This window comes from Sceloporus occidentalis, unplaced genomic scaffold (assembly GCF_023333645.1).
Source record: "Sceloporus occidentalis isolate IW3139 unplaced genomic scaffold, rSceOcc1.0.p SCAF_31, whole genome shotgun sequence".
Classification (NCBI taxonomy): domain Eukaryota; kingdom Metazoa; phylum Chordata; class Lepidosauria; order Squamata; family Phrynosomatidae; genus Sceloporus; species Sceloporus occidentalis.
In genome coordinates, this window is record NW_028317011.1 from 5,372,910 (window position 1) to 5,387,063 (window position 14,154).

General features: G+C 37.5%; 1 protein-coding gene across 1 annotated transcript in view; it reads left to right on the top strand.

The window, feature by feature from the left end:
* Positions 1–241: 241 nt before the first annotated feature.
* Positions 242–14,154, top strand: part of LOC149298764 (plexin-A4-like) — a 286,899-nt gene continuing 272,986 nt past the window's right edge. Inside the window, exon 1 of the mRNA XM_089487082.1 lies at positions 242–1,354. Coding sequence (XP_089343208.1) covers positions 242–1,354 — 1,113 coding nt within the window. The remainder of the gene's footprint in view (positions 1,355–14,154) is intronic.

Genomic DNA, 14,154 nt, shown 5'->3' on the forward strand with positions numbered 1-14,154 from the left:
CCAGAGAGATGCAAATAACTTTTAGGGTGATTAATGTTAAGATGAATCAGGGTTAAATTTAACTTTTTCATATGTTTTATGCAACTAGATTTAACATGGTGTGTTCTTGGTTTTTTTGCAGGTCAAATCCTAATAACTCTATCTTTAACAGGAGCAACATTGAAGAAGAGTTGCAAATATGGGAACCACGAGATGGAGCTGGATCAGTGTAATAACCAACTTTGTGTTATTAGCCCCAATTATGGCTCTCACCAGACAAGCCTCGCAAGCAAAAAGGAATTTTACCACATTTTATGCTGAGCAAGCTGACTGGACATTTAACCACTTGGTGGTTGATTCAAGGAGTGGACATATTTACCTAGGTGCAATCAATAGAATTTACAAACTTTCTGAAGACTTGAAGGTCTTAGTGACTCACCAGACTGGACCAGATGAAGACAACCCGAAGTGTTACCCTCCTAGGATAGTCCAGCCTTGCAATGAGCCTTTGGCTGTTACTAACAATGTCAACAAAATGCTCCTTATTGACTACAAAGAAAATAGATTACTAGCTTGTGGTAGCCTTTACCAAGGTATCTGCAAACTGCTTAGGCTTGGTGATCTTTTTAAACTTGCTGAGCCTTTCCATAAGAAAGAACATTATCTCTCTGGGGTAAATGAGAGCGGGTCTGTTTTTGGTGTCATTGTTTCTCACAACAATCTTGATGACAAGCTCTTTATTGCTACATCAGTAGATGGAAAACCAGAATACTTTCCTACAATTTCTAGTCGAAAGCTTAGCGCTAACTCAGAAGATGATGGAATGTTTGCATATGTTTTTCATGATGAGTTTGTTGCTTCAATGATAAAGATTCCATCTGACACATTTACCACAATCCCAGACTTTGACATTTATTATATTTATGGATTCAGCAGTGGCAACTATGTCTACTTCTTGACTCTTCATCCTGAGATGATTTATCTTTCTGGTTCTGCCACAAAGGAGCAAGTTTATACCTCCAAGTTAGTCCGTTTGTGCAAAGAAGACACTGCTTTCAATTCTTATGTTGAAGTCCCCATTGGCTGTGAAAGAAATGGTGTGGAATACAGGCTTCTACAAGCTGCTTACCTTTCCAAAGCTGGGTCTATTCTTGCCAAATCTTTAGGAATCAAACCCGGAGATGATGTTTTGTTTACAATCTTCTCCAAAGGTCAGAAGAGGAGAATGAAATCACTAGATGAGTCTGCCTTGTGCGTATTTGTCCTTAAAGACATTAATGACCGCATTAAAGAGAGACTACAGTCTTGCTACAAGGGAGAAGGTACTTTAGATCTGGCATGGCTGAAGGTGAAGGACATTTCCTGTAGCAATGCGGTAAGTCATGGACCTTTTATTCATTGAATTGGAATAATTGTAAATGCTTACTGTGAATTTGGGTCAAAAACACACAAACCATTAATTGACCTATATCCTGGCCACTTTGTGATGTTCCAGATTTTAGAAGCTTTACCCTGGCAACTATTTAGTTAAGGTCCACCTTTTCAGGTACTGTACATATGGGCTAATAATATAGGGAAAATAAAGTACAGTATTCACAGCCTCTAGACTTTTCATTGACATTTAACATGTGATACATTATTTTAATTTCATAAATATCAATAATTACATTGTTTTTTTTATATAAAGAACTAATAGACTAAACAACATTTACATGGACAAGACCCACTATGAACTCTAGCACCTTCTTTTAGAAATGAGAATGCTTACCTGTTGCAGTGACATAAACAATGTGTTATAATATAAAACCCTAAATGACATTTCTTGCCTCTGTATGACACACCTCTTACATTCTTATACTGCTAATTGGACTAGAAGCTGGCAAGAATAAATTGGTTTTGAGTGCTTTTCCTCGAAGCGTGTCTCCTATAATTGATAAATTAAATAAATAGAAACAAAAAAAAAAATCACAAATTAATTTAGCACTCAATTATATTCCATTTGCAGCACTTAAGTAACATAGTCTCTATGTTTGTTAGTAAAAGCAAAACCCTTGGAACTATTATTATTATTATTGTTATTATTATTATTATTATTATTATTTACCTTAATTTAGTGGTTTACAATTTAATAGGATTAGGAAGTGAGGACCCCGTCTGTGAGTTGCAATGTAGTCTAATGACACTTTTATCCAAAATGATAAGCAACAATGGTGAACTAGTGTAGGAGCCGCTTAAATAAAGTGTAAAAAAGACTATATTACCTGGCATTCCATGATTTAGGAAGCAAAAGTATTAAAAGTAAAATATAGGTGTACCACCTAACATTTACAAAGGCACTGCTGGCATCACAGATTTTAGCATAACTAAATTTATTAATTAAAACTACCTGTAACATGTGCTTTTGTTTGATAATCAGTGTAATTGTTTTGGATATCTTTAGTTTAAATGTTGCCCTCCTTGAAGCGGGGATCTTTGTCTCAGGGTGGAAAGGCCAACATTACCTGATCAATTTTCTGTCCTGAAGTTCTCCCACTTCTCCTCACCTATCCTTACAAAGACTGCCTGAAACAATTAGCAGCTATCAGCAACTTTACAACAGGAGAGATAAGTCAATAATTATACAGATGTAGAGAAAAGTTAAAATATATTTCCCCCATGGTATATATAAGATTAGTTTTCTTAGATGTAGGTTTTGTGAAAAGGAACAGCTCCCCTTTAAGGAATTATTTGGTACTTGTCAATATTCAACAAAGCAGTCATGCTTTATCTTCTTAAAAAGAGCACATGTAAGATTAGATCAATTTTCTATGATCCCATTGTGCTACAAAATATTAAACCAAGCAAAACACAATCCTCACTTTGTACAAGACTTGATGGAGTACATTTGCATAAAAATATAGGGGAAAAAAGTTAAACTTGCTTATCCCACTTAAGAGTCTGAAATCCAAAGGAAAGTGCTTCAGAAGCATTCTGCTAGAGCAGAGGTGTCCAAGTTTTTTCTGCAGTGGGCCACTTCATCAGAATTGTATACGTGCGCGGGCCGCACTCATTTTTCACTGTGAGAAAATATGGCCTTTAATAAAATATGCAGATTAAAATACATTAAATGACACAAAACCTTTACTTTTCCTCTCACTGATTTCTGGGATTTCTGGGCCTACAAATGCAGGATTCTGTATAAGTAAAAATAAAATAGTTCTATTTATTTTAGCGATGCACTAAAATGAAAATTCTGGACCAAAACCGAAAATTCAGGGTTCAATTAGCCGAAACTGAAAATGACCCCCCACACACTTTTAATAAAAGTAAGTTACACACCAAAATTGTACAAAAAATGATATATTATGATTGTTAACAGCAATCTCAGGCATACCCAGATTCCAGCATGTACTGGTTGGCTGGGCATTGTACCGGTATTTTTTGTCCAATTTTAGTGTGTAACCATGCTTTTATTAAAAGTGACACACCACAATTGGACAAAAAAAATCGACAATATGACTTGGCATGATAGGAGTATGATTGCTAACAGCAAACACAGTCTTTTTATACCCAGGCAACCAGTAAATGCTGGAACCTAGGCATGATGGGACTGTGATTGCTGTTAGCAATCACACTCCTATCATCCCAAGTCAGCCAGTACATGCTGGTACAGGGTGGCTGTAAATGCAGACCCCATACTGCTGGCAGCATCAATACACAAGGGGGACAGCTAGCCAGGTTTCAGCATGTACTGGCTGACTTGGCATGATAGGAGTGGGATTGTTAACAGCAATCACAGTCCCATCATGCCTAGGTTCCAGCACTTACACATCCATGCTATCACACACACATTCATTCACAGATTCATTCCCTCAATCATGCATACTCATTCAAACACACTCCCCCACCCCCTTACCTGCACTACAGCTCTCTCAATGCCGATCACAGACTTCAGCAGGGGGCGCGGCCTCCCTCGTTCTCCCCACAGAGGAGGCAGGACTGGAGCAGAGAATAGACCCTCCCACAAGTAAGCAGCAGGGCTCTTGTGATCCTGGCTGCCGATCTCACGCGGGCCGCACCTCGAGGTCCCGCGGGCCGCATGTTGGACGCCCCTGTGCTAGAGAATTGATTGTTATTCATCTTAAGAATGCGAGGCAGGCTTTAAAAAAGCGTCTGCTTTTAGCTTTGCAGCGATGCATTTACCTTCTGGGCTGCCCTGGGCCTGACCCCCAGCTCTCCCTCTCCTCGTCAGAGTCTGTACTGCCTTTTAACACACAGAGCACCTTGATGTGACGACATATCATATGACTTCAAAGGTAGTCTATGAGAGGCTATACTGAGCCTCCATAGTGTAAATGGGCCTGTTGAGGAGATCAAGGAGATCTCCCCTGTAACAAGCCCATTGAGTAGTGGGATACTGAGGAGCCTGATCGCCGAGAGGGTGATCTGCCCCCCGGTTTGGCAGCATGCTGGAGAGGTAGTGTGGGGGTTGTATTAGTATTAACCACCTTGTTGTGCCCCAGCTCTTAAATATTAGTATGTTTCAAAATACCCCATCCAATCCAGAGCCAGCAACCATTATCAACTGTCTATCTACCTGTCAGGGTGGTGTGTGTGTATTAAGTGACATTTTTGTGAATATGGTAGCAATACTGTTAGTGAAGTGTTGAACACTTTTCTACTTGTCTGGTACCATTTCTTGTGTAATCAGCCTTTGCCATCTGGATCTCTCCTTGGCCATCAAGGTCAAATCCAACTGAGGATGTGCTAAAGATATCTGTCTGCACACTTCAATTGCTTATAATGGATGGATGCGTCAAGCACCCCTTTGATAAAAGCCATTTCAAAACAGCCTAGGACATACTCAAAATATTAATATTTCTATGTAGTTAGACACTGATGCACCTGTAATAACAGGAAGATGAATGCAGACAATGATTATAATAACCCATAATGCACTGTAAGTGGAAAGTAAAAGAGGCTAGCATCAAATAAGTGTTAAAATAAGCCTTGACGCGAGAGTAGAAAACACATTACTTCTTATTTAACTCCCTTTTCAGATACTTAGAGGATAATAAATGAGGCAGAGTCAAAGCTGGGTAGGGAGAGATTTGTTGGTTATCAAGCTGCCCCTTTCTGCATGGCACTAACAAAGGCTTTGATTACAATTAAGTGTATCTGAGGTTTCTGCAGAAGTAAGGACATTTGCACAAGCGCTTGTACTCATCCTTAAAATACCCAGTTTTAGAGTGAAATCTAGATTTGAAAGTAAGACAAACAATAAGAAGAGATGAGTTTGCTGTTTGTCACTAAATTAAATAATGTATTACTATGAATACACATGATTCTTAAGCAGACATAGGAAGTTAGAGTGCTACGCATGAAAGAATAACCCATCTAATGTGATTAAAGGGAGCCTGTTGCCCTAAAATTGAGATCCTGACATTCTTTTCCTTGTCCCCCAACCTTCCCTTCCACAGGCTGGAAAACACTACCATTGGGGAGGAATGGGGGAACAATGCATTGGGGAGGAATAGGCACCTCTATGGAAAGTCTATAGTACTGTGCAATGTGGTATTTCAGAAAAGTTATAGGAAGCCACAAATTTCAGTAGGAAGCATATAAGGCTTTCTCTGCTCATTATATTTTAAGCATTACATGCTGTTGTTAGTGGTGATAATGGGTTTCTGGATTATATATGGGAAATTTCCAGACACCTTCTTGTCTCGCTAGCCATATTTGACATTTGCCAAAAGCTAACCAATATACTGTAGGTCTGTCTTGCGTCTATAATAATTGTATGACTTACCACTTTTTCTGAATACAAAGGAATATAGATTACTGGTTTTTCTGACTTATTCTCACTGTATTAACAATGCATTATGAAGGGCCACTCTTGTTGAGTCTCTCCTGTGCAATGACTACTTTGTCATAATGTATGGTTAATATAGCAAGATGACATTTTACATCTCATTGCAATTTATGCACAACTCACCAATCAGGGTTATTTTAATATTAATGTTTTTATACAGTAACCTAATAAAGTGACACTTCGGTTTTTTTAACATAAAGTAGTATAGTATATTTTTAGTCTTTCTACTTTTACAACAATGCAGGAACAGAGTCATACTCTCTTAATAAATTCAGGTTAAAACCAATCCATCTCTCTAACTCTAACTTAGTATTGTTGCTGCTGAGAAAAATGGCTGTGATCATTATCCATGAGGATGAGGCATCCTATGTGAATGGGGTTGGAGTGTTTGTCAGAGGTAACTGTTGCACTTGCAGTTTAGTAGGACCAAATAGTTGCCCCTTTACTGTGCATGTCAAAGCACAGCCTGTGTCGCTGTGTAATAGGCATCACAACTTGAACTATGAGCTAGAGATTACAAGTCCCTAAGGTTTGCACAGTCATGCCGTGGATGGATTAAGAGTTTGAGCTGAAGGCTACACGGATTCTTCTTAAGGAAAATCACTCAGAAGAGTAGAGGGTACCGTTATCCTAGTTATGCCTTTGATGTACAGTATTAAAGCTGTGAAGACATTCTAAACCCCAGCAGCACGTGAGTGAAATGCTTATATCTGATTTAACACCCTATACGTTAAAATATTAATATTTATTTATAGATTCAGATGTAACAGTACTCCACGTGCATTTAAATGCACAAAACCAGCTATGATGACAAATGGACTAGCGGAACTTTACAGAAAAGATATTCTCAGATTGGTTGAGAATTAACCGTGTAAACTTGATTGCTATATTTAATATGCTCTCTTATTGTCTCTCTTATATGGCCTTATTATGTATTTCAATATCCTTTACATCGGATGAAAACTCAGTCCCACTGACCCTCACTCAGCTCCACTGATCACTTTCAGTTAAACTGGTCAGTAGAGACTGATTCACTTGACACCAGTCTCACTGAGGCAAATTCATACTGACCACTCTTCTCTACATTGACGCAAACCCATGAATACAACTCTCTATGAAAAGTGATCCACAAAGTATTCTCAGTCAAATGACACTGACTAAAACACATATCACTCATAGCGACACACATCACACTCAGCCACACTCACACACGTGTTCTTGTTCTCTGTGATCATCTTACTCTCTCAGGAGCCTGACCCATGAAGAGCCCTGAAATGGTACCATTTACATATATATATCATCATTTCACTTTAAGAAGCATTATTAAAGTGTGATATTGAAAATTAAACTATGATATTGAACAAACCCCGTAGCTTAACCCTTGATTTGCAGGATGCAAGTACATATTCAGTTGTTGCAGATGATTAAATCACTAACATCTGGATAATCTCTTGATCTTCTGCTCTCAATGGTTCTCTAAATTGGTTCCACCAGAAGCCGTGTAATTCTTATAGGCAAGTTCTTATGAGCTTCCTGATTTAAATCCATGTGTGCAAAGTGGCTTAGCATAAAATGTGTTGTCTCTAAAAATATGAGTTATTATAATGTTTTTAAGAGAGCAGGCTTACTCAAATCATGAAATAATAAAAAAAAACAGGCATGAAAGACTATATTATATTTATTTACTGTTTGGCAAGTTTTCAGATGACTTGCAAAGCAAATTAAAATATTTAATCTCAGAACTCTGATTTTAAATTCAATCAATGGGAGCTCTTCCTGCACATGCACCAGGGGCTACTATTAGATCCCCTCCACCAGAATCCCTGTGTGAGCCAGTGCAGAAGCTGGCTAGGGGTAAATATACCACGTGGTCACATTGGCAGCAGGACATGTGTTTACCCTGTGCATTAGAAAGGAGGTTAAATTATTATTTAAAGGTACCACTCTGCCATCATATGATGGCCGGAGTGTCCCTTTCACAAAATATAATGGAGGACCAGCCCTGGCAGCTTTCTCGTGCAAGATAATAAGCAAAAAGTTCACCAATCAGATACATCTCGGCCTGTTTTAGAGAAAATGCTCCCAGGGGTTATTTTATTACCATTATAACATTTTATTAAAATTAGCATTATACCAATGGGGGGAGAATATGAATTTAACAATAACATTAAAAGAATATACAAATGAGCAGTAAGTGGGAGCTTACATTCACAATGAAGAGTAAAAAAGTTAAAATGTTATACCTCATCTTAGTTCGTAGAGTGCTTGGATAAATGATCAAAGTGATTATATTAAGTATTATTAAATCTTATAGTTAGAGAATGTAAAAAAATTTTTTATGATGGTATTCATCCCCAAGACTAACATATTATAGTCATATTATCTTTTTAAAACCTTACATTGATTTCACACTAACCATTTTAAGCAAAGCATCAGAGAATGTTACCACCTGATTGTTTGCTAGCCTGCTTTGAAGTAAAGAAGATAAGATTTATTTTATAATAAATGAAGATTGTTTGTTGAAAATGAAAAAATCTTCCAATATTTTATTATTCATGTAGAGGGAAAAAATTCATTCATTCACACCAGCAGATAGGTAAACTGTGACTGACATTTTCTCCTAAAATGATACGGTGTTTCTTATATTTGAAAATCTTCGATTCCACATTTCTTATATCCTTTTCGTTGTAACAATTTGCAAACCTGCAATAAATATTGCTGCAGCTTGTTATGTAGTGATAAAAAGCCTGATATCATCGCATTACCCAGCACTAACCTTAGATGTAGCGGTACATTGATGATTAAGGATGCAGCATGTGCAAAAATTCTGTATCTCGAGACGTCTGTGTTCCAAAAGGAGCTGGAAAGTAAACAGATGTAAGATTATCATAAGAGTAAACTAAATCGCGTACACAATCAACTGAATTAAACGTTATTATTTCATAGGAACCAGTGGGGCAAGCGTCCCTGTTAAGTGGCAGATCAGTTTCCATTGTATTTTATTACATAAAGCACCTTCTAATGTAGAATAAACCAAATTAGTTTTGGGAGCCTTAACATATATGGTATGAACTGAATGGTGTATGTAAAGTTTCCTATTATTTTTATTTATTGTTTTATATAGCACCATCATTTTCCATATTGCTGTACAACTGACTGAAACATTATCAAAATGCACAAGTGATTTTACTGGAAAAAAAATCTGGTTTCGGCAAATTTTGAGAAAAATGTTCTGGATGGATTTGATATAGCGATGTTATAAATAATTGGAATCGGTATTATCATTCAAAGTTTGCGTTAATGTATTCATTATACAGTATATAGAGAGGCTTTATCTATTTTGTACATATAAAACATGCACAGATCTACAAATACACGTGTCTGTGTATCTGTCTAAATGTATGTATGTGTATATGTATATGCACATTAGGATGGTCACAGATCTCCCTTGAAACGTGTCCATTTACACTATGGATGTGTGTGTGCAGGAGGCATAGACCTCAGTAGCAGTTATTGCCCAGCACCATGCAACCAGAGACATATTGTGGGGTTACGTCCTAGGAGTGAAGAGGAGGTCACACATGCTCAAGGTGTGTATTTATATATATATATATATAAAGTCCTGAGTCCTGACACTCAAGATCCAATGATACACCTTATTTCAAAGCTCCTAAAATGTGGTTTTCTTTAATAATCTTCTTGTAGCTCTCCTTTGCCAAGTCTCTGTGAAATTAACAGAAGTATATAAACTATACTTGTTATTCAGTTTCTACTTGATGGGGAAGAAAACTCCATTTACTAGTCTGGCATGAAAAGAATAGAAGCAGCAACATAAAGTGCTCTTCGAGCAGCTAGGAAAATAGGAAATTGTTCTGTAGAAGAAATACATATAATATAATTTAACGGGGAGTTGAGTTTTAAGATGAGAAGGTGTCACCTCTCTGCTTGCTAACAGTATTCTCTAATGATGCCTTGTCCAAGTGAATCACATGTCGGTCAAAAAAAGGTAGAACAGTTGTAAAATAAGTGCATAGTTCCCATTTTTCCACCAAGGGATCAAGTTTTGACAATTAAATTACTATATTCAATCTTTTCCTTTTTTTTATTTTTTTTTTTTCTAAAATGCTGCAGAAATATAGTGCAGAGGCTGAATAAATGAGAGTTAAAGGAGCAAGAGTGAAGGACACAAAGAGTGAGGAACAAGACTGAGATGGAGGGTGGATAGGCGAGATGCTCAGGAAACTAGGGACCTTGGGTCAGAGGATGAAGGCAAAGACTCAAATAATAGTTAGAATTACAAAGTGACAGAAAAAAGGTCAGAGAATTCAAAGCAAAGACTGTATGTATAGCTACTATGGGAAGAAGAGTATTTTACTTAACATACAAGTGGATTACTGTGTAAGTCTTCATAGTTTTTATTTAAACAGGGGCCAGTTTGTCAGGGCTGTTACCTTACATGCTATTCGAATGTAAGTTAAGTTTTCTTTGAACCATTTTTGATCAACATCAGCTTCTTAGTGTAATTTACTCCAAAAGGGCTGTTGCAGTGACGCATTGGAACCTCACTAAGAATCCAGTGGCAATACTGGACAGAATTGATGAGTTAATAAGTGGGGTCTGAGATACTTTGTCTAGCATGGCTCCCAGAACTCAGGGACCCAGGTTACCATTCTTGTCTCCCAATTTGATGACAACTGGAGTAAATAAGGCAATCCTGAGTGGCGTAACAACCCCCTCAGTGGGAATAACACAGGTGAATTGCCAGTCCACCGATATGAATGATACATCAGATGTGGAGTCAGGTGTGCATCCATACATTCTCATTTATTAACTGGAGAATCGTCTCCTCGCAATGCTGGTGGAGAATTTACAGATATATCGAGTTTAAAAGGGTGGTCTGGTTTAATGCAATTCATTTAGAGAAATGAGGAAATTATGTGTAATTATAATGTAATGATGCTAACAAGGAGGCCTATCCATCCTGCATATAACTTTATTATTGTACGCACCCTGGTTCTAATTATTTCCCTAAGGCTTGTGTTCTGCACTAGAACAGTAGAAACTTATTTTAAAAGAATGGGATGTTCCAAACAAGATCTTGGGAGATGATAATTTAATTACTAAATTACTCATTTAGATTTAAGGATTACAAGAGATGTTTGCCAGATTCTGGATTCTGCCCCCACAATTTTGTAAAAAAAACACTGAATGCGGAAAGGAATAGCATTACTCTGGCAAAATATGTTACAATAGTCAAGGTTTATTTCAAATTATAAAATGTTGTTTTAGGTCTGTGAGTAGGGTCGTCAGTATTTCCATTTAAGACTGGTAATATTTTAACTTTGATACTATTGCCATGCCTGGTGGAAGACTTTAAATTCCTCCTTGATAACGGCAGTGGGTTGGGGTTAGGCCACTTGGCATAACGTTGGGTAATCTATAGTCAGCAAAGAAATGCGTAAATTGCATGCACGCCACACAACATTTTGAGTGTCCAAATCAAGGACACTTGTGTTAGGCGGTCAGTGGCTCATTGTGGGCAGGGCTGGCTCTTACCCAAAAACCCACCTTGCGGTACCTAGCTTTAGAATGTAGGGAGGTGGCCATGTGGGAGCTGCAATGAAGGTTGTACTGTTTTTACTGCTCTCTGGGCTGGTCAAGTGATTTTAGAGCAGGAATTGGCAAATTGTATGTACAAGGACACTGGTATCCATACCAAGGTACATGATGGTACATTAAACATCTTTAAATCATCCACCAGACCCCAGTACATATCCACTATGAGCAATGCTGGTGCAGACCCCTGTTTAAGAGCCCCTCAAACCTGGCTCATGCACATAAAAGCAGTAGGGCAGCTACATGGGACAGTGCCTGGAAATTGGGACCAAAATTAAACCTTTGGTTTGGTATTCAGGTAAGCTAGGGCAGCATTACTTTAAAATATAAACTATCATTGTGCAATGCAGAATCCAGAAAGTTTGTCGTAGATTTGACGCTAACAAGGCTTATGCTGAAGACTGAGTTGGCAGCTGGAGTCCAGCAGGTCTGGCCGTATTTTGACAGCAGAACATTTATAAAGGTCAAGTTAGAGAATAATGATCTGGCGTCAGTTCTGTTTAGAAGTCGGTTTCGCCTGCTTTGTTTCCCCACTTGTCCTTGTAACCTTTAAACTTGTAGATTCAAAATAAAATAACCCTTTTTAAATCTAGGAATTATAATGAGTATTAGAAAGGAGGAGGTGTATTTCTGTGCATGAGAATTGATAGATTCTGTTTATTTTTGCTTTAGGAAAATGCCATCCTTAGATTCACACAACAAGCCCAAATTTTGTGTAATATATTTATGTAAATCTCCAGTATATTATCAATCTAACAAAAACTACAAATGCGAACAATATACCAATATATAAAGACGATTAATGACGGCTGTAGAGTTTTCTCATCTGTTGTTGAGCGAAGCACCATTAACGTCTATGAGTGCTTGGACAGGTCTGATCTACTGATCAGATAAATAATATACTGATATCTCCATCACTTAGGCCTGAATTCCTGCAAGATCTGAACAGCCAACCAAATGTACATAATATAACATTTACACAGCACTGGGAGTGGGAATGGACAAACCATACGTACAGTAAATGCTGCAATAAGATGGCACAGTCCATCCAGCCATAAGGACTCTGTACTTTTGTTAGTGACCTACCAGCATGTTACCTGTTCTAATCGTCTGACTCCATAACACTAATGAGTACGATGGGAAAACTGCATGTATTTAACAGAGGTAGATCGTTGAGACAAAGATGGACTGGACCAGATCCTTCTCAAACATAGTCAGTTTGAGAGGGGTAGAAAGTCCACTTTCCAAATGGAAAATGCATGAAAATGGCTCATCTCTCTGTGGTGAAAACATATTAATATCCCATGGTTTTAGAGGAAGATGTCAAGGCAGAGGACAATAAAAAAATTGATATTCTTTGCATGCAAAGCTAAATGTATTTTTTACATACATTGTATAGTAGTAGGAATAGCATAGGAAATTATGTTCAGCAGATAAGTTATAAAAGACCAGAGTGGCAAATTACTCAGGTAACATCACCCTAATCCAATGACATTTACACAGTTACATGCAATTCCACAGTTACTTTGCAATATAATGGTGTTGAACTGCACCATGCAAGCAATTAGACTGTAGGCTGCAACATTAGCTTCTATGAATTTATTCTCAATGATATTGTTTTTTTCCCCGGTAATGGCTGTAAAGTTTTTCTGTTGTTAACTGCGTCTAAATTTGTGGTTATCCACAGAAAAATACTGCACTTATAAACAGCTTGTGTAATCTAATGAAGACAAATAAATGCAATTGTCTTCATGACTTTCTGAGAAAAACAGTTCGATTGGGTACTTTTTGGAGAACAATGTAGAAAGAGTTGGTTATGTATGCTGTGCTAGATGATAAAACGTGAATGTTATTATTTGTACAGAAGTATGTAGGAGGTGGATAATGAGGCATCTCAAATTAATATTTTTTTCGCTCCTGTGATTTATAGGAACAAGGATTGCCAGAGTTTAATGTATGAAAATGTGTGTGTTTTCATAACGAAGGCTCTGTAAATCTTGAACTGAATAACAGAGTAGTGCTATATTTAAGAAATACGAAGAATGAGTTTAAAAAGCAGTTATTAATGTTTATTGTTTTATATAGCACCATCAGATTCAATGTTGTACAAAGGGTGGAAGGAGAAATAACAATTAGTATATAACAATTAGTATATAACATAACACGATGACTTACAGAAACAACAGGTGAGTTGTAATATTGGCTGTTTTGATGAAAAGAATATAGACCAAATGGAGTATCACATTGATGGCATTAATTGTAGAAAGGAATTCTAGTGCAAATTTCAAAAAGAGCAAAAAAACATTTTATATATTCAATGAAACTTCCCACACCTGTCCATGTCGAGCGTAGCTCCATCACTACATCTAATTGCACCGGGCTAGCTTCTCCCTTATACATGGCTAGCTCCACCACCTCATGAAGCACGAAGAAGAGTACCGGGTAGCCTACATTGAGAAGTTCCTAGGTATGCTGATAAGTCTGTTCTTCGGGTCATAGTGCCCTCATACTTTAACTGAACCCCTTATTTAATGACCTGCTTTGGATATACCTTGCACATTTGGCACACACAGCAAGCATTTTGCAAACATAATAAGAATTAGAAATGAATACCTTAAAATAAGTCAACATTAGTGCCACCAGGGTGCACCCCGATATAAAGTGGAACACATTCCATTTAACCCTTATCAGACTTGTGTACAGCTGGT